Genomic DNA, 19,439 nt, shown 5'->3' with positions numbered 1-19,439 from the left:
GAAGTTGTATACATTGTAATTGCTCAAGCATCGTGAGGATCCATTGACTGTTAATATACTGACCAATCCTTGAATATTATTTCATTTCAAAATTTATTTTGCGGAGGAAGAAAGCAGGGTTTAAACAAACTTGCATTGTAACAGTTTCATCCTAAACGTTCCATAAGACATTACTTTGCCAGTTTCCTTTTAAAAAGTTTTTCTAACCTTACAGCCCATCACAATAGCAAGTATTAGCACATCATCGTTGTCACCTCCAATTTAATGACTGGGAAACTTGATTAGATCTACAAGGAGCCAGACAGCTTTAGTATAAAAAGGGGCATGTGTACATTATAAGGTCCTCTTCTCCCTGGGTGATATGCTACCAGGTGGCTTGCCAGAGAGATGCAAGCTGATAATGTTGCTTCCCACAATCATTTATTTAAACCATGCCATAGGTTTCTCAGGACGTTTGCGCCATTTTTACACCTGTGTCTATCCTCATTCACATGCATATCCTGATCAATTCACAGCAATCTCTGACACAGTTTTCCAACTACTATAACTGCAACTATAAAACTAGCAAAAGATCAGTCAAAATACACCTGCTTTCCCACAAGCACCCTCCTTCAACTCAAACAGCAAAACAATTATAAAAAGCAGATGTAGAGTTGCCTGCACTTGTGACAAGCAGAAATGTTTTTAAGAGAACGATATATATAGAAGGAAAAAAACCCTCTTCTCTGTACTTGTTTAGCCATTTGTCATTATGCAAATTAAAATCTATGTATGACTTGCATGTAAAACAGCAGACAAAAAAAAAGAAATATGCATTATTGTGATGCCATGAATGGGGAGCTTTCAAAAAGAAAAGCAAGTGCCATTAAAAAAATCCAAACCACCAGATTTCATGACCTAGAGATATAAAAGCCTCCTTTCCACACACTAAATTTATTTCTCTCTACTCTCCACTAGTTTGTGTTTCTGTTGACAGAGCTCAGTCATTAAGAATCTCTCTTTGGAGGCTTCTTTCTTTCCCCTCGGGACCACCATGTTGAAAATGACTCCCTTGTCTAACTAGTCAAGATAGGAACATTTGCTGTGAACACCAGCTGCAGTTCTAACTTGGCTAGTGACACTGCAAATTGAAGCAGGGTCTTCAAGACCCAGTAAGCTCTTCTTGTTAGCCTTACTGCATTCACACAGGAACAAGATTTAATCAAAAAAGCATTCTTCTCAGTTTCTTTTGTGGCTGGATTCCCTTTACAATTTAGAAAATTAGAAGGCTCACGTTTTATAAAAATCCATGCACACAGTGGTGCAGTGTGCGTGAAGAGGCTATCTATGCGTCTTTCCTTTATGATAAAGATACAGCCTATTCTAGTGAGACAATGGAAGGCTGAAAACTCCCATGCTGATAGTCTTAAATATTTTTGCTGCTACAATGAGTCAAAGGTTAGCTCCCTCCCACCTGCATCTGACTTTGCATGTTCTGGTATACGCACAAACGTGCAGATAATAGGATTAGAAAACAGCTTGTTCATACAAGGCTCTCGCAAATGTGCAGTGTTCCCTTCTCAAATATCCCATGGTGCATCAGGCTGACAAAGGAATAATAAAAATACATATTAATAAGTGCTTTTAAAAAAATTTTTAACCTCACTTAGTGAATTTCAATGAATTTTACATCCACAGCTGTCATAAGTTAGTCAAAAAATAAACCAAAGGAAACTAATGCGATAATTAAAGCCCACCTTTCTTAATGGCACCTCATAATATTATAAAACTTAAACAGTATTTTTAAAATAAAACTAGAATATAGGTCAAGATTTTTATCCAGCAAGCCATGAGTGCTGGTTAGTATGATAACTAAATCTCTGATGCATATATTAACAAGAGGCATAATGCAAGAGGATTTCAGCAATGAACAAGCAGCTATCATTTTGGGAAGCAGCATGCTACTTAATAAGGATGGAGAAAATGGAGGAATGGGTAGTAGCACCAGCTCTCTTCAGGACAGTTATCACAAACTCTGAAGATAATATTGCGGTGAATCTAACAATAGAAGATTTTAAAATTAGAATTTTTATATTTTTTATATTCTGTAAAGTATTGAACAAATGTGATTTGAAGTATTAGTGCATTTATTAAAACACTAACTGCTACTATCCACAATATCAGCAATGGCAATGATAGAAAGCTTGAACGTGTAAGGTGCTGATTTCAATGAGAACTAAAGGCACCTCCATACAGGGTATAGCAAATCACAGGACCAGTCTCACGGGGACTTTTACAGCTCTTACTGAAGCCTGGAAAGAAATTTAAAGGCTTGATCCAACTCCTATTCAAGTCAATAGTGAAGATGACAAAGAAGCAAGATTAAAAACTGCATACATAATCATCAGAAAATTTATCTGACTATTGAGTTAAAAATAAAGCAGTGTCATAACATTTTCTTCCCTGTGTTACTACTTATCTATGTTTGAGGAATTCCACAGATTTATCAATATCTCAATGGCAACAAATTAAATTATTACTTTTTAGGCAAAAGGTCATGATAGCCTCAAGCTTCCACATTCTTCAGTTATTCCCTATATCCAGCAGGCCAGAGAGAAAAAACAATTCATTACAGAGGAAAACGTGAATCACACCGCCGAACAATTTAATACACAAACTGTGGGCTGCTGTTTTAAGTACACAGTCATCAAAGTCTGGAAATTATGCAAATACCACCAGCTACATTTAGGTGGTCTGCACTCAAAGACTTCCCAACCTAAATAAATGTCTCAACAAAGACTGATTGTTTTGTGGTGCAAGGGTGCTACCTACAGGTTTGAATGGAGAAAGACATCAACAGATGTAAAATGCTGACCCTACAAACAAGTGCAGCTTGTTTATCTTCAAACAAAACAAAAGCTTAGTTATTTATAAGGTAAGCAATATACATTTTTAGAAAAAACACTTAAATCCTTGTTGAGATTTTTACAGATAACTAATATTTGAGACTATTGTTTTCTATCGTTAACTTTTTTGCTACCAAGAAATTTAATACCAGCTATAGTTCAGAGACTGCATTATTTTAAATTATTTTGACATTAATAACTATTGAAAGATCACAGTTGTAGCTTCGGTCTCCCAAATTATTAATAAGCATATAGACAAGAAATATATGTATCAAAACTAAACATTACTTGAAACTATACCACCAGTATAAGATATTTGATAAAATAGGCCCCTTTAATTCAGTAAAGTATCATCATATGTAAAGTATTTATAAAAGCTTAACCATTCATATTTCCCCAACAGCTTTGTTTAAGATTTAAATATTTGGGAATTGTAATTGTTAAGTATATATTTTAATTTCTATTTCTTATATCCTTTGAATGTTCCTTGCTAGTCTTAACATGATCCTGCAAACATGTACACATATGAGTAACTTTATTTATGGAAAACACTCAAATTTCAACAGAATAGAGTGCATTTGCAGCATTAGGTTCTTAGATTATGATCTCTTCAGGACTAGAAAAGTATGAGTGAGTGAGTGTTCGGACAAGCCAGGAATTTTAATTCAAGTATTTTGAGACTTTTTTAAAAGGCAAAATATTTTTGTGATATTGGACTTCCCTATTTCCTTTTATCAACCACATTTTCCAAAATAGTATAAAATAGACAAAAGACAGAGATCATCATATGATCTTCATGTTGCATGGGAATGGCAGTGAATTTATTTCTCCTTCTAAATATAGAATTTCGTGTTTTTTTAATGTAAGGATATATATTTTATTGGGCACATCAACTTGTCAGAAGTGTCAAAAATTGGATTATCTGAAATGGGAAACATTGTTTCTCCAAAATGTTGTATAACCACTAGGCATAAATATTAAGGCACACCTTTACTTATATGTACTAATTTCAAACTTTTAACTACTTGCCTAGCAAAGAACAACCAAACCCTTTAACAATGGTCAAATAATTTCTGAAAGTAGTCAGGATGAATAAGTATATATACACTATCATTAATTATAAGCTATATTAAATTTCAATAAAATAAGAAATGTATTAATCCTAAGTATCAGAGAAAAAGGTCAGTACTCATGAAAGCTAAAATATTAAAAGGAAAAGCATAACTTTATAGCTTTTATTTTATATTACTATGATAAATTCTATTTATATTACTGAATATTTTAACTGATTTAAAAATGAAATAATCCTGAAATAAGTATGACAAAAATTAAATATTGCACTAGTCATTTTCCGATGAAAATTTGAACAGTAATCATTCAGTATTTAAAAGATATCCAATAACTATTCTTTAACTGAAAAACAGCAATTGTTGATTTTATTTTATGACATTTAAACTGCCTATAATAATATAATTATAACAATTAAATGAGCTCAATTCAATTTTAATTAAGGAGATCATGAAATATTTTTGAGAAACATCTCACTATAATTAAACTGTTCGGACAACATTTTAATAGATGTTTCAGAGAACCATATAATCTGTGACAGTATGTTGCTAACAAATTTGCACTGAAATTTATTTAAAATACTTCTTACCTCCAACATAGCAGTATGTTAATTATTTTGTTACCTTTCCCACTGATTGAACTTTTTCATATTTCATTCATTTAGCCAAATTTAAAATGGTATCAAAGTTAGTACTTGTGATCATGAGTTACTAGAAAAACATTAATAAGGAAAATATTCTTATTACCTGCCTGATTAGGAAAATTAAATTTTAAATCATATGTCCAAGTGTGGAGTCAACAAATATACAAACATGGAGTCTTATTGTAGCATATGAAATACTACTGAGTTACTGAGATTTTTTTCTGATCAGATTTTAACAAAATGTAATTTCCCTAAAAGGGCAGGAGGCACCTAAAAATCACAGGTATGGAGAAATGACAACACATGGTCATATCATCCAAAATTGGCAAAAAAACCCCAGCAAACTAGTTTTATGTAAAAGTATCTTATTCCTAGTATAAGTTTTAAAGATAAGACAATGTTTCTCTAAACCTGCTATTGCTTTAAAAAAAGTTTTAGTGCGAGTCTACTTATAGTTCCCTATTATCCTGGCCCTCAATATGCACTATGACTAAAAATTATTTCCTGTTTAGTACTACTAAAACATTATCCCCCACCCACAGTTTCTCTGTAACAGGAATACTAGTATTTTTTTTGTTATGGTTTCTGGAAGCATTCACATACATACTTTTTCAGAAAACCCATGTAAAATAAATAAAACATTTTCTTTATGAAAACTCTATAACCTTTGGCATTATTCACTATTTGAAAACCCATAACAAATATATGACACTCAAATTATCAGTTGTGAAAATAATCTGCTGCAGAGTTGCTGTACTAATGCAAAAAGATGCATTGCTTGTCATACACCAATAAAGCTTTGGTTTGTGAATCCAATATCTCATTTCTGCTATTAATTTTGAGTAACTTAAAATGATTTTTAAACCACATTATCTTAAAGCAATGCAATTGTTATAAAGGCGAACACTTAACCATCCCCCAGACAATCTATCATTCTTTAAGTAATTTATTGTTTGTATTCAACTATTACCCCTAAAAAACAGTGATTAAGTCACCAGGGGCTAGATGCATCATGAACAACCATACACTACTGTACTTCAGGGATGGGTGAGGGTGTTATTTCAACCATACAAACCTTAAAATGGTCTCAAAGATGTGCCAAGTCTGTCATTTCCAGACAACCGTATTTCATTAGTCCATAACTACATTTTAGAGCTCAGACAACCTGTTCAAAGGCTTGTCTGATCTTTGTTTTGAGTTGGACAGAATGTTTTTTCTTTTTTTAAAATATTACAAAGTAGAAGTGGAATGGATATCTGGATAACATAATATGAATGCCAACCAGGGAGCAGCACAGCATAATGTTACTAGCCTGTGAAGAGGATATCTGGGAAAGGACCTGACATAACACTCCCCAACAAAGGGACTGATGTAACACTTTCCATCTAGCAAAAAGACAATACCACTAAAGTATTGTGTTAAAAAAACCTTAAACAAATGTATGGGATTTATTTCCCTTCTGAAATGCACAAAAATCCATCATCCATTTCATGCACCCTTTTGCCTTGTATGTACACTGTAGTTGCACTCATTGTAGCACAATTATGTGAAAAGAACATATACAGGAGTATGAAAGGCTGGTACTGCATTTACTATTTGTTTAATTTGAGACTTATGTCAAACAACTGTCACTTCCCTTTCTACCCAACTCAGAGCTTCCTACTGATTTGGGTTGAATCTATGACCTTGAGCGGGTCACATTACCTTATCTTGGTTCCATCAAGTTTAGATACATATTTTAAATTAATATTTTCACATAGGATGTTTAGCTCTCTCTCTCTTTGGAAAATATAGGACTGTCCCTCACAAACAAAAATCTATCTGCTTTACAACTGGGGGGATAAATGAGAATGTACTGGATATTTTGAATGAAGCAATAGAAAGGCAGCTCTTGTTTTCTAGATATAGTGAGAGACATTAACCAAGCAACAGATTCTGAGCCTCATTCTCACTCTCTGTTCTCAGCTAAGTTTGGGAGCATGCTTATAGGTGATGTGTTTTGCACTTAAGAGTGGGGAAGGGAACAGGGGATTAACCACATTGCCATTCAATAATGACAGTGGCTGGCTGATCAGGAACCACATTAACTAAGCTTTTAACTTGAAACTTTACAAATTACTAAGGTCAAACTTGTGCAAATGATTTGAACAAATGAACAAAGCCCATGGATTTCTTATTATCTAATGAGAATTCAAGGCACTGATCGACTACAATATCATAAAAAATAAGTTATGCAGTGATAAGACACTGTGCTGACTGAAGCTGGTCAGCTTGTACAATGACTCACACAATATTTTGCAAGTGGTGTACTTTTCCAGTAATGAAACAAGACAAAACTTATCAGCAACTAATATTATTTCATATCAAATGGTTAACTAGAGCCAACCAATAAAGAGAAAATAAACTAAGCAATTTAAACATTTATTGTGGAAAAACAAATATCATATGCACAACCCAGAACTTTATCCATTCATGGGGGGAGGAGGGAGGAAAAACACACCTACATCTATATCCAAGCTTAGATTCATCAAGAATTATTTTACAGTATGGTTTTATTGTAATCCTTAACTGGCTAAGCTTTAAGTCAAAGGCAACCTGCATATATACTTCCAGGAAACTTGTAAATTCACCATGTGTACAAGTTAGACAAAAACCTTCCTTTTTCAACACTACTTTTAAGTTAAATTCAAAACAGGTGTTTAATGCTATGGCTGTAACCAGAATATTTCCCCTCATAACCTATGACTCTGATAAGACCTCCTTCGGAAATATAATGGTTACACATCCCTTTTATGGCTTTAACAAACCCCTATTTTCTCTCTTCTACTCACACAATGTAGCATCTATTTGCACCCATTCAATACTAAATTACAGATAAAGTTACAGCAAATTTGTTTTCTCAAAAAAGCAGTGAGGCCTAATATCCCTTGAGTAATAACAGACTTGTCATTCATTCAGAAGTAGAACTGGCATAATTCTCTCTCAGAAACAAACTCTACTTCCTGTGACAATGGAGCTGTTCTTAAAACTCTGAATGGGATACAGCTCAATTTGCAGGTGTTCAGGTAGAAAGGTAAGAGGGCATTTGACCCCAAGTGGGCAATCACTGCTGTGGTAGGTAACTTCATTCTGTTCAGTTGTATCATTCTATTAAATGGGCTGCCAGGGTTTTCAGCTTTGAACTAGTGAGGTATACTCAAGTGAATCAATAATTTATACAGATATAGCTCATTCATTCTGATGATATAAAGATACATATTAATAGCCAGCTGCAGCTTTGGAACAAAGCAAGATGTATGAGTAAAATAAAACATTGTTCTGCGTGACAGAACAATTACGTAATAATTATCTAAGAGCTTCTTAATTTCATTTTCTAACTGCTCTTACTGAGTGTGATGACAAATAGATTATTTTCTGTATTTTACTCAAGTTGCTTTATAAAACGTTAATAACTCCTTTCACATGAAATAGATACACAAGAGAAGCACCAAAAATAGGAGAGTATTTAGAAATTTGGTCACCCTTTTTATCACACTTAAGAGGGCCCCCTAGCCAGAAACCAGCACCTTTACCCAGTTTTTCTTTAATAACAATCCAATTCTAAATAAGTGATAAGTAAAATACTATATGTTAACATTTTTATTGTAACTTGGCCTTATAATATTTTTAAAAGCCACTTTTCAGATTGAGTTAAAATTATACTTCTATTGTACACAGACTCACAAGGGAAGACATTTAAAATATAAAATTTAGAAAGCTAAAAAATTATATTAATTAGCTTTAAAAAACTAAATTCTAAAATATTTAATATTTCTGGAGTAAAAGTACTTTATAAAAGATGAAAATCAAAGGTCTTTAGGGATTGAATGCTAAGAGTGTTGTTAATATGGCCTTATGCTGTTAATCATCTTGGGAAAATTATATTGTGCTTCATATACTGATACTATGACATTTTTATTAACTCATAATCCCTTTGCTAATAGTGGTGCATTAAGCAAGTAATAATTAAGAGGGCAGCAAGTATTAAAAATGCTTACTTTTAATCCATCTGTCATCTTAAAGAGATACAGTATCTTCTAGTATTAGAGCTTCTTTATGGACAAACAATTAAACTTAATATTCTATCAAGCAGAAACCAGTAATGTACACTTTACCAAGGAGGCTTACATAATTTCCAGTATGCATTATACCATCCTTTATATCTGTTAAGGGAAGTAGCTTATTTTAAAATTACAGTATGTATTTCCTGTAAGGTGACCAGGTGTCCTGTTTTCAACCTGAACACCTCGTCAAAAAGGGACCCTGGAGGCTCCAGTGAGCAATGCTGACCAGCCCCATTAAAAGTCTAAACTGAGACAGGCTATCCCCTACCTGTGCTATTGCACCACGCTGTGCCCTGGAAATGGCCAGCAAGTTCCACTCATAGGTGGGGTATTCTTAGGGCTGCACATGCTGTCCCTTCAACCCTAAACATCAGCCAATGGGAGCTGGGGGAGGTTGTGCCTGCAGACAAGAGCAGCACATCAGAGCCTCTTCCCCCTAGCTTCTGTGGTGCAGTGTGGGGCCCAAGGACAGGTAAGCAGCCTGCCTTAGAGCCACTGCCTGGACACTGCCCAAGGTAAGCCTGAAGCTATCTAAGCCATCCTGTAAGCTGAAACAAAGGACAGGACTATGCAGTACTTTAAAGACTAACAAGATGGTATATTAGTCTTTAAAGTGCTGCATACTCCTGTTTTTTGTTTCAGCAAGACCAGACTAACACGGCTACATCTCTATTACTATCCTGTAAGCTGTTACAGGTAAGAGGGAGAGAGCCACAGAAAACAAACCTTACAGGAAGTGAAAGAGAAAGAAAAAGGAGATTCTCCCTTCTCTATGCAGGTCAAAACACAAGAGAGTGGAGCCCCCAAGAGATAAATGTTCACAAAAGCTGATAACATTAAGAGGAGAATAAAAGCAGAGTGAGCATTTCACAGCAGATGAAGACAAGAATTTGTCTTATATTTATATAAGATGATAAATATGGGGCATGACAAGACATATTAAGGAAAAAGCCTGGTTCATTTGATGCTACTGTTACAGTACAGATTTGCCTTCAACTTTACAATTTTACTTCTGCAGTTATGATGAAGCTTCAAAAGAAGCTTATTGTACATGGAGGATCATGGTGGTGTATGTTAATGGTGATTTAAACATTTCCTCAATATACCATATAATTTCTTCTAGTGACAAATGCAAAAATATATGCAGTGTAACCGCATATAATTGGTTTCATTCACTTTATTAAAAAAATAGCGAAGAAAATTCTGGAGTAACCAAGTCTGCCATTAATGAGCAGCGTCTTGTTAAAGAAGCTAGTCAATTAGAATCAGAGTACAGGCATGCCTAATCATGACTACTATTGGTTATGGAGAGAAAATCATGTCTACTACACAGTCTGTTCTTTGTATTAATTACCAAAGAAGTTCTAAGTGCCTAACACACGTTAATAATACTCAACTTTGCAGAGATAATGGTAGATATTCGGGGATAGAAATGTTGATCTTGTATAAACAAGATTAAATTAGGTCAAATTTTTCTTTTGCTAAATAGTTGTTAAACTTTAAGGTATGTCTAAACTACATCCCTCTGTCGAAAGAGGGATGTAAATTAGGCAAATTGAAGCAGCAAATGAAATGGGGATTTAAATATCCCACACTTCATCTGCATAATGGCATCCGAGCAGTTTTTCAAAAGAGGATTTTTTTGAAAGTGAAAGCGCTGTCTAGATGTGGCTCTTTAGAAAAAAAAAACTACACACACACTTTTGGAAAGATCCCGTACCCCTTGAAAAAGGGTCCCGTCCCCCCAAAAGTACTGAGTCTAGACGGTGCTTTTACTTTCGAAATACCCTTTTCCAAAAAAGTGCTGTGACATGATTATGCAAATGAAGCATGGGATATTTAAATCTCTGCTTCATTTGCCCTTCCATTTGCCTAATTTACATCCCTCTTTTGACAGAGTGATGTGGTTTAAACATATCCTTAGTGTGCCTATTAGGAAAGCAGTTCACATTGTTTAACTTTAGGACTACTGTAATTCTGATTATATTTATGGGAACAGAGTCAAATTTTAAAGATCTGTAAAGCAACAGAAAAATCTAGTATGTAGAGCTTCCATTCTGTATCACATGCCTAACCATACACTTATAAACATTCTCTGGGACACAGGGATGCAACCCCATTTTTCAGAGTGTCCCTAGCCACTGTGTGTCAAACACTGGGACTTGCTGACAGAGGATGGGATCCCTTGATAAACTATCCTATTCTGTTCATTTCTTCAAGCATCTGGCACCAGCACTGTTGAAGACAGAATACTGGGCTAAATGCACCATTCGTCTGTTTCAATATAGCAAGTCTTGTGTTCATTATTTGAGCTCACTTTACTGATTACTGAACTGATTTAACAACAGTGCATAATTGCAAGTTATAAGAAGTTTGCAGATGATACCAAGCTGGGAGGGGTTGCAACTGCTTTGGAGGATAGGGTCATAATTCAAAATCATCTGGACAAACTAGAGAAATGGTCTGAGGTAAATTGGATGAAGTTTATTAAGGACAAATGCAAAGTACTTCACTTAGGAAGGAACAATCAGTTTCTCTCACAGAACGGGAAGTGACTATCTAGGAAGGAGTACTGCAAAAAGGGATCTAGGGGTCATAGTGAACCAAAAGCTAGATACGAGTCAATGTGAAACTGGGATGCATTAACAGGAGTGTTTTGAACAAGACACGAGAAGTTATTCTTCCACTCTACTCTGTGCTGGTTAGGCCTCAGTTGGAGTATTGTGTCCAGTTCTGAGCATCACATTTCAAGAAAGATGTGGAAAAATTGTAGACGGTCCAGAGAAGAGCAACCAAAATGATTAGAGGCCTAGACAACATGACCTACGACGGAAGATTTAAAGAATTGAGCTTGTTTAGTTTTAAAAAAAGAGAAGACACGGAGAGCAGTTTTCAAGGATCTAAAAGGGTATTACAAGGAAAAGGGAGAAAAATTGTTCTCCTTGGTCTCTGAGGATAGAACAAGAAGCAATGGGCTTAAATTGCAGCAAGGGAGTTTTAGGTTGGAAATTAGGAAAAACTTCCTAACTGTAAGAGTGTTTAAATACTAGAATAAATTGCCTAGGGAGGTTGTGGAATCTCCATCTCTGGAGATATTTAAGAGCAGTTTGGATAGACATCTATCAGGGATGATCTTAGATGGTGCTTGGTCCTGCCATCAGGGCTGGGGACTAGACTAGATGATCTCTCAAGATCCCTTCCACTGCTAGTATTCTATGATTCTATCATTTCAGAACTATTTTAGTCAAAATAAATAAAATCTAAAAATGGAATAGAAATAAATAATATATTCCTAGCTCAAAATAGAAACTGTAGTACCTTGTCAGCGAGAGACTTGAAAATAATTCTTGATGTGACCGTTTTCATTTAAATTTAAAACCTGAAAGTTAAATAAACTAATGACATGGTTTCTTGTATGACTTGTAACCACTTGCTGAATCTAGGTATTTTACTTCAAGGTCAATTACTATTTATTTGCTGCCATCTGGAAGACAAACCACTTAAGCTTGACATTCAAACCCACTGTTCCATGTGTTGAAAAACTACATAGGTGATACTGTTTGCTGTAATCCTACTGAACAAAAATTAGTTTAAAGGTACTCTTCATTCATCATTACAATGCTTTAACCAGTATTAGACTAATATCTAAGGGAACATATACATTTGCTCCGTAGTTCGGACTAGGATTCAAATGCAGACGAGTGAAGCAGCTAATGAAGCCAGGATTTAAATATCCCGTGCTCCATTAGCATGATCTCGCCAGCACGCTAGTTCGAATCACAGCTGATTTGAACCAGGACGTCCGTGCCGGGATGCGTTAGTTCGAACCAAAGCCCTTGGTTCGAACTAACGTTACTGCTCATTATAAACTTTAATTTAGCAGAAGAAAGCATAGCAGGACCAATGGATGGAAAGCCAAGATAGACAAATTCAGTCTAGAAATAAGAAACATTTTTAAAAACCGTGAAATAATTATATATGGGAACAATTTACCAAGGTTTGTCACTTTTTACTATCACTTTTTTTTAAATCAAGATTGGATGATTTTTCTCAAAGATGTTATAATTCAAAGATGTTATAGTTCAACCAGAAATTAATTCAGGGAAGTCCCATGGCCGTGTTATGTAGGAAGGCAGAATAGTTGCAATGGTCACTTCTGGTTTTATAACATATGGATCTGAGTTTTTAGGGATCCCTAGCTTTATTATACATATTAACTGTGTGATACAAAAACAGAGCCTTTGTAATATAGTACTCGTAACACCACAATATATCATATCTATCCTTGTGCTAATCAAAGGAACTGTTCCTATACTAGTGTTTTTCACTTTTTGTGAGAAAATCCCTCTGATTAAAATAAAGAAATGGAGCAACGTTTTCCTACCTGCATTCAAATCTGGCATGCAGATACATAACATTTTCATAAACTGCATCAAAAAGTTATTTTGAGCTTATTTCACCTTAAATAATTACATTTATAATGACAGAAGGTCTGTTATGCAGAAGGAAGCAAAGTTCTCAAGAGATGAGGAAAAGATTGTCAGGCAGAGTGAACTAGCCATCTCTAGATAGCCACCCACAGCCTTTCATCTAACTGAATACCTCATCTGCAGGGGGAGAGGGATAAGAATGAGAAGGGAGGGGCCACATCTGCCTTCACTCCAATATAGCTTCTCCATGACAGTTCTATTTCTGGAAAAGAAAGGCCATCATGAGCTTATCACATTGGTCGTCCTCTTGCTGTCTCCAACGTGGAAAGTGAGTTCTCAAGTGTCTGTCTGCCCCAATTGTGCCATCTTTTGGAAAGGAAGCATATACAACATTGATCTCTCCCCAAATACAACTAATGCATTTGCCATATCATACTCAAATTAAACCATGGTTACATATCATATTCATTAAGGTTTTATTTATCAAGTAAAAGCAACTGAACACCAGTACAATTAGCCATACTGTATGTGCTGAAGTAATGAAGTTATGAATTAATAGGGGAAAAAGTACACTTTCACCCTTCCTCCTGATCAGTTTCCAAGATGCTTCATTATAATGTCCAGACTTCTGTACACAGATTTAGCCAACATAAGTTGATTTTTTTTTAATAGACCCTCAAAAATTGAACTGGTAATGGAAACATCAACTGACCATTAAACAGACACAAAATTATGTATTTGCAAGCAAAACTAAGAGAAATATTTAAGACAATTCACATACACGCCTGCTGATAAATCAACCATTCTTTCTTCCCAAACTCCTTTTACAAAAGCAACCATTGCAAATGCGGTTGTGGGCATTCTGGGGGAAAAAACAAAATATCATGTCAGTTGAGATAATATAGCATAGTTCATTCTTATTCTCAGTTTATCTAAATCAGGGATGAGCAAGAGAGTCTCCATGAACCGGATTCCAGCCCGCCAAGCGAGCTGATCCAGCCCATGGATGTCCTGCTGCTCCCCCACCCCCAGGCCAATTAGGGCCTGGGATAGGGAAGCATGCAAAGTCTCCTCCCCAACCAGGGGCTGTTCAGCTGGTGGTTCACTCTAGATGTTGTGAACCCCTTGCAGGGCAGGTGCAGGGAGTGATAGAATTCATGCGCTCCCCCTTGCACACCAGGCCTTAATCGGCCTGGGAGCACGGGAGCACACAAAGTCTCCTGCTGCCCGGCAAGGGCCACACAGCTGGTGGTTCACTTGGGGTGGGGAGGGGAGACAGGGCAAAGACTTGGTGTACTCTCCCAGCCCCAAGCCATAGAGGCTCAGTGGGCGGAGGGCACAGAATTGTCCTGGCCCTGGCGCACAAGGCCCTGCCCCTTCTAGGGAAGGTTGGGACCACTTAAAAAAAAAAGTGTGTGAAGTGGCCTCCCTTCCAAAATTTTTGCCCACCCCAATCTAAATCCTATCTTCTTTTTTGGACTTTCACATTAGATGGCATTATAACATCACTACTTTACTGTCTAAGTCTGAGAGCACTTACACTTCACAAAGAGCCTGCTCCTCTCAGGAAATCATTACACTATTTACATACACCAACTGTGTGATATTGGAAGAAGAAAGAAAAAGGTGAAATAGGTATGAACAATTACCTAAAATTGAAGGTAACTCATTTCATCATAGTTTAAAAGTCCATGAAAACACAATTCCCCTCACCTGATATAAACAAAAGTATGAGGAGTCAGAATAGGAAAAGGAAGATAAATGCATAAAAAATCTTCATCTCTCTGTGCACTGGAAAGTAGGGGTGACAAACAGAAAAGTAGGTCTGGAAGCAACTTTGAGGCACTGAGGCAAGACTCATGTCCTAGACCATCTCTGACCAGTGTACGTCTAAGCTATTCTTATAAAACATCCAATGATGGGGATTACACAACTTTCCTTCGTCTATTCCAGTGCTTACCTATCCTTAAAATTTTTTCCCAACTATAATGTCTAATCTAAATATCCCTTTGTACATAGCAAACCTATTATTACTGGTCCTATTTTCAGTGGACATGAAAACCTTTATGATGGCCCTCAACAGATCTGAAGACTTATCACGCCTCACCCTTTGTCTTCTTTTCTGAAGGCTAATCATGCGCAGATTTTTTTTTAAACCACCTCTCATACATCAGGTTTTCTAAACTTATTTTGGATGTTCTTCTCTGGACTCTCCAGATTTGTCGTCTACTTTTTTTAGAGTGATGGTGGCTCTAGTCTTCCAATTGAGAAAGGAAATAGTTTATTTTATGAGTAAGAATTAAACTTCCAAATGGTCAATTAAAGTGCTTCATTTGGGCCATTTTTGGACACCAAATGCTACGATAATCAGATATTCCATATTTCATGCTCAATGTACCTGCAAGTAAAATATGTAGTCCCCTTTAGTTATTCTGTTATGAATTGTACTTGAAAGGCAAGGGGACATTTTTGATAATGCACATCTTAAACTTTTCATTAAACTACCAAATTTAAATTCTACCTTTTTGTGCACTCTTGACATTTTTGTCTGGCATTTTCATTAATTTTGCGACATACATAAATGTAGCTGAAATGTTAACTGATCAATACTTTGTCTCGCTCATGTAGCGCTAGAGCTCAGTTCCCGAAGGACCACGTAGCAGTACAGAAATTAAATGTGTAAAATATCAAATGTTAATGTTAAACACAGCAGCACTTACTGCATAACAACCGAAAAGGCTAAAACAATTCAAAATGGACAGATGGTAGCACAAATTATCTACAATCACATTTAAAGATTAAAGTTTGTCCTGTAAAATAATTCATTGACTCATGCTGAAGTGTGTCCTTTTACTGATAGCTCAGTTGTCCAATTATTTTTGTGCTCATTACAGTGAAAAATGACAGTACTAGAAGGAAACAGTGTACACTTCCCCTCATATTGCACCACTGACATCCACGAGAACACAAGTGTCTGGTCAAGAGGATGATGGAAATTAGGCCCAATTTAGTAGACATTTTATTGCCTATAGTAGATTAGTCCAAAGAGAAACCTTGCCACTTTTGCATAGTATATGACTGTTGTAGAATTCTTATGCATAAAACGTATGGTATTAACTGAATCTAAGAAAGCTTTTGAAAGAATGCTAGAGATCTGTGTTAAATATAGAAAAGCTAGCACATTTAAAGTAAAAGCTTCTACTCTGTATTCTCCTCACTTCTTTTTTGCCTGGGTCTTTCAGAAGAAAGAGTTCAGAAAGATAACATACATTCTAGGTCCAATACTTAAACGCAACAAAGCCATTTTAAAACTAACATTAATTTAATATTTTTCTGTTTTGCCTTTAAAAGTTAGGCAAGAACTAATATTGGCAGGACACAGAAAACTGTGTCAATTTCAAATCTTCTGGTATTTCACATCCAAAGGCATATCATTGTAATCAGAAAAAAAGGTCTAACTATTGCTTTTCGAATTATGTTGCTCATATCCATTTCATGTTTGGTGACTCACAAGCAGTAGCTGAGGGGGGTAGGCTAAGAGTTCATGGACACGTTGACTCAACACTGTTCTTCTGAACCTGGTGTCATCCCAAGGCTTTACAGTGATGGCATAGTGAGAAGCACTGATGACAAAGTTGCTGCCTTGCAGGTGTGTAGCACTCTTAGTTTATTTAAAACTAATAAAAGAAAGTTCTCCTTCACACAGCGTGTAGTCAACCTGTGGAACTCCTTGCCAGAGGAGGCTGTGAAGGCCAGGACTATAATAGAGTTTAAAGAAAAGCTAGATAATTTCATGGAGATTAAGTCCATAAAAGGCTATTTGCCAGGGGATAAAATGGTGTCCTTGGCCTCTGTCTGTCAGAGGCTGGAGAGGGATGGCAGGAGACAAATCGCTTGATCATTGTCTTCGGTCCACCCCCTCTGGGGCACCTGGTGCTGGCCACGGTTGGTAGACAGGATACTGGGCTAGATGGACTTCTGGTCTGACACAGTACGGCCGTTCTTATGCTCTGAGTGGGCACTGAGCAGGGAAAGAGTTGCCATAGGGCCTTGACCAGATGTATCAGTTTCACTAATAGGTAAGGCCACTGAGGGAGATGTTGCAGCCAGAATGTCAATAAGAGCATGTGATGTTGCTTTAAAGCACCTCAGTTTTCATTCCAAGGTCACTGCTACCCACTTGAAGAAGTTCTGATGGGCCCTGAAATTATCCTATGGAATCAAGTTATTGAGTTTCACGATAGCCTTGTCTGGTGAGGAAGAAGAGGAAATGGAGACTTACACCAGAGAAAGAGCTCCTTCCTCTTTCTTGGCTTCAATGACAGCCACAGAAGCCTCATCCTGAATATTGGTACTGCGGGTCAGTACTGGGGTCAGAGTCCTTTACCAAGGTCTATTTCAGAGGTCAGTAGCCTGCCTCTTGGAAATCACCAAGTAAGAATGATGGGAAGACCACCTACTACTGGAGGAAACTCCAGGGTTCCAATAAGGCCATTGCATTGGCCAGTGACCTGCTGGCCAGTGCCCATGGGGAGACCAGCACTAAAATTCAGGGTTACATATGCTGGGTACTGATTGTGCATAGGATTCCTCTTTAGCCTTAAAGGAGGAGTCCACTCAGAGACCACAATGGTATGACATCCACCTCTCCCTCTCTGTGGCGCTGGAGGGACATGGACTGGCAATGGACTAGAGGTGGCCAGGGTGCCAATCAGAGCTGACTTCTCTCAAAGTTATCTGAAATCAGCTTGATGGCTTCTTATTCTTTCCTGCTTTTGGTCATCAGTGGTGGCAAATGTTCCATCAGAGTCAAGGCGGTGGGGACCAGGAGAAACAGCAAATCCCTGGATGCTTCAAAAGGCTCTGGTGTCAATGGGACAGTCAGACTGCTGGTGCCATGGTGACTCCCAGATGTCAGTAAAAAGTACCACACTAAATTCAATACTCTGGTTGTAGTACCATCATAGGGCCAAGGATGTAACAGTGGTTGAGGATGGGTCTCACTGCATTGCTGGATTGTCTTTTTGGACCCCAGTGAGTACGCTCTTTTGGTGCACTGTGTTTTGTTTCTCTTCGTTAGCAACAGAGATGATGAACACTGTCAGGAAGAGCTCAATGCTGGAGGAGCACTTTGCACTGATGCCAAAGTGCTCTACACTGAATCACAGCAGCTTGGCTTTGAGGTGGGTCTGATGGAGGCTTCCACGAGAATGTCTTCAATGTCATCTCTCTGACATTTTCAATGTGGGTGTAAAGTCCCAAAAGATTTTGCACTTGTCCCTCATGTGAATACTTCAAGCAAGCATAATGCTCCTGGGCACAGGTTTGCCACAGAAGGCATAAAGTTGAAGCCCAGGGACTGAGATATGCTCTACCCCTGGGATGAAGAAGTCCCTTGACAATAGGGACTATTTATTGGATATGTACACAAATACTAATTACAACAATATATACTAAACTATGATAAACCAAGAGTTAAAATCCAAAAAAATCACCGGAAAGAGGTTTTGCTGAAGGAAAAAGGGTGGTTCCAGCAACCATTACAGGTGCCCCTTTTACCAACATGCAATTCCAGAGGGAGTTGGAGTTGGCTCTGACACAATGGATATCATTGAGAGAAAAATCTTTGACAAGAGTGCATGTAACACATGCACACCTAACATGGAATGAAGATGAGCAAGCACTCAAAGATGAAACTTTTTTATGAGTTGCATACACATTAATGATATATTGCCTCTGAATATCCCATTTAAGTAAATGATACATTTTTTAATGATAGCTTGTCTATCATTGTCTGCTCAAAAATAAAGTGTTCCTTCAATATGGTTTTAGTTACTGTGACACTGAGGCATAGTAAAAAAGTGAGCTAAATCCTTCAACTCCCATTCAGAATATTTGTATTAGAAAGTGCAACAGGAACTGACAAATATTTAGTATAGGGGATTCATGAGCCAGAATGCTTCAAACTTTACTTTCAGACCCTACACGGCATTTGTAAAACAGAGTTTCAAAAAAATTCTTACTTACAAACTGAAGAAATACTGTCAAATTCTTGAAGCCCCTTCCCTCCCAGAAATCAATTATGACAATTTTACAAAGTAGTTTTTTAGAGTATTTTTACATTCTGAAGTTCTACAGGCAAATGGATTCTGAAACAAAAACAATCACCAAACATCCACTGAAAACTTTTGAAATCTCTGAAATTAGCACGATGGCTGATAAAATTTGAAATGTTTACTATTAATTCCACTGACTTTGAAACGTGCATCAGTGAACATTTCTATATGTAAAAAAGGCCAAACTGAATGCC

At 36.8% G+C, this 19,439-nt stretch overlaps 1 protein-coding gene across 5 annotated transcripts in view; it reads right to left on the bottom strand.

The window, feature by feature from the left end:
* The window catches only part of MCTP1 (multiple C2 and transmembrane domain containing 1), a 395,876-nt gene that overhangs the window by 119,258 nt on the left and 257,179 nt on the right, over positions 1-19,439 (bottom strand). The window contains exon 16 of one of the 5 annotated variants that reach the window (XM_075932147.2): positions 13,312-13,991. The exons of the other annotated variants lie outside the window; for them this stretch is intronic. Within the exon in view, the coding sequence (XP_075788262.2) occupies positions 13,926-13,991 (66 nt within the window). The 3' untranslated portion in view covers positions 13,312-13,925. Of the gene's footprint in view, positions 1-13,311; positions 13,992-19,439 lie in introns of those variants that run through there. 5 annotated transcript variants of the gene reach the window in all.

The sequence above is a fragment of the Pelodiscus sinensis genome, chromosome 6 (assembly GCF_052426305.1).
Source record: "Pelodiscus sinensis isolate ZL-2025 chromosome 6, ASM5242630v1, whole genome shotgun sequence".
In the NCBI taxonomy this organism is placed as follows: Eukaryota; Metazoa; Chordata; order Testudines; family Trionychidae; genus Pelodiscus; species Pelodiscus sinensis.
This window is presented reverse-complemented; position numbering and strand designations above follow the sequence as displayed.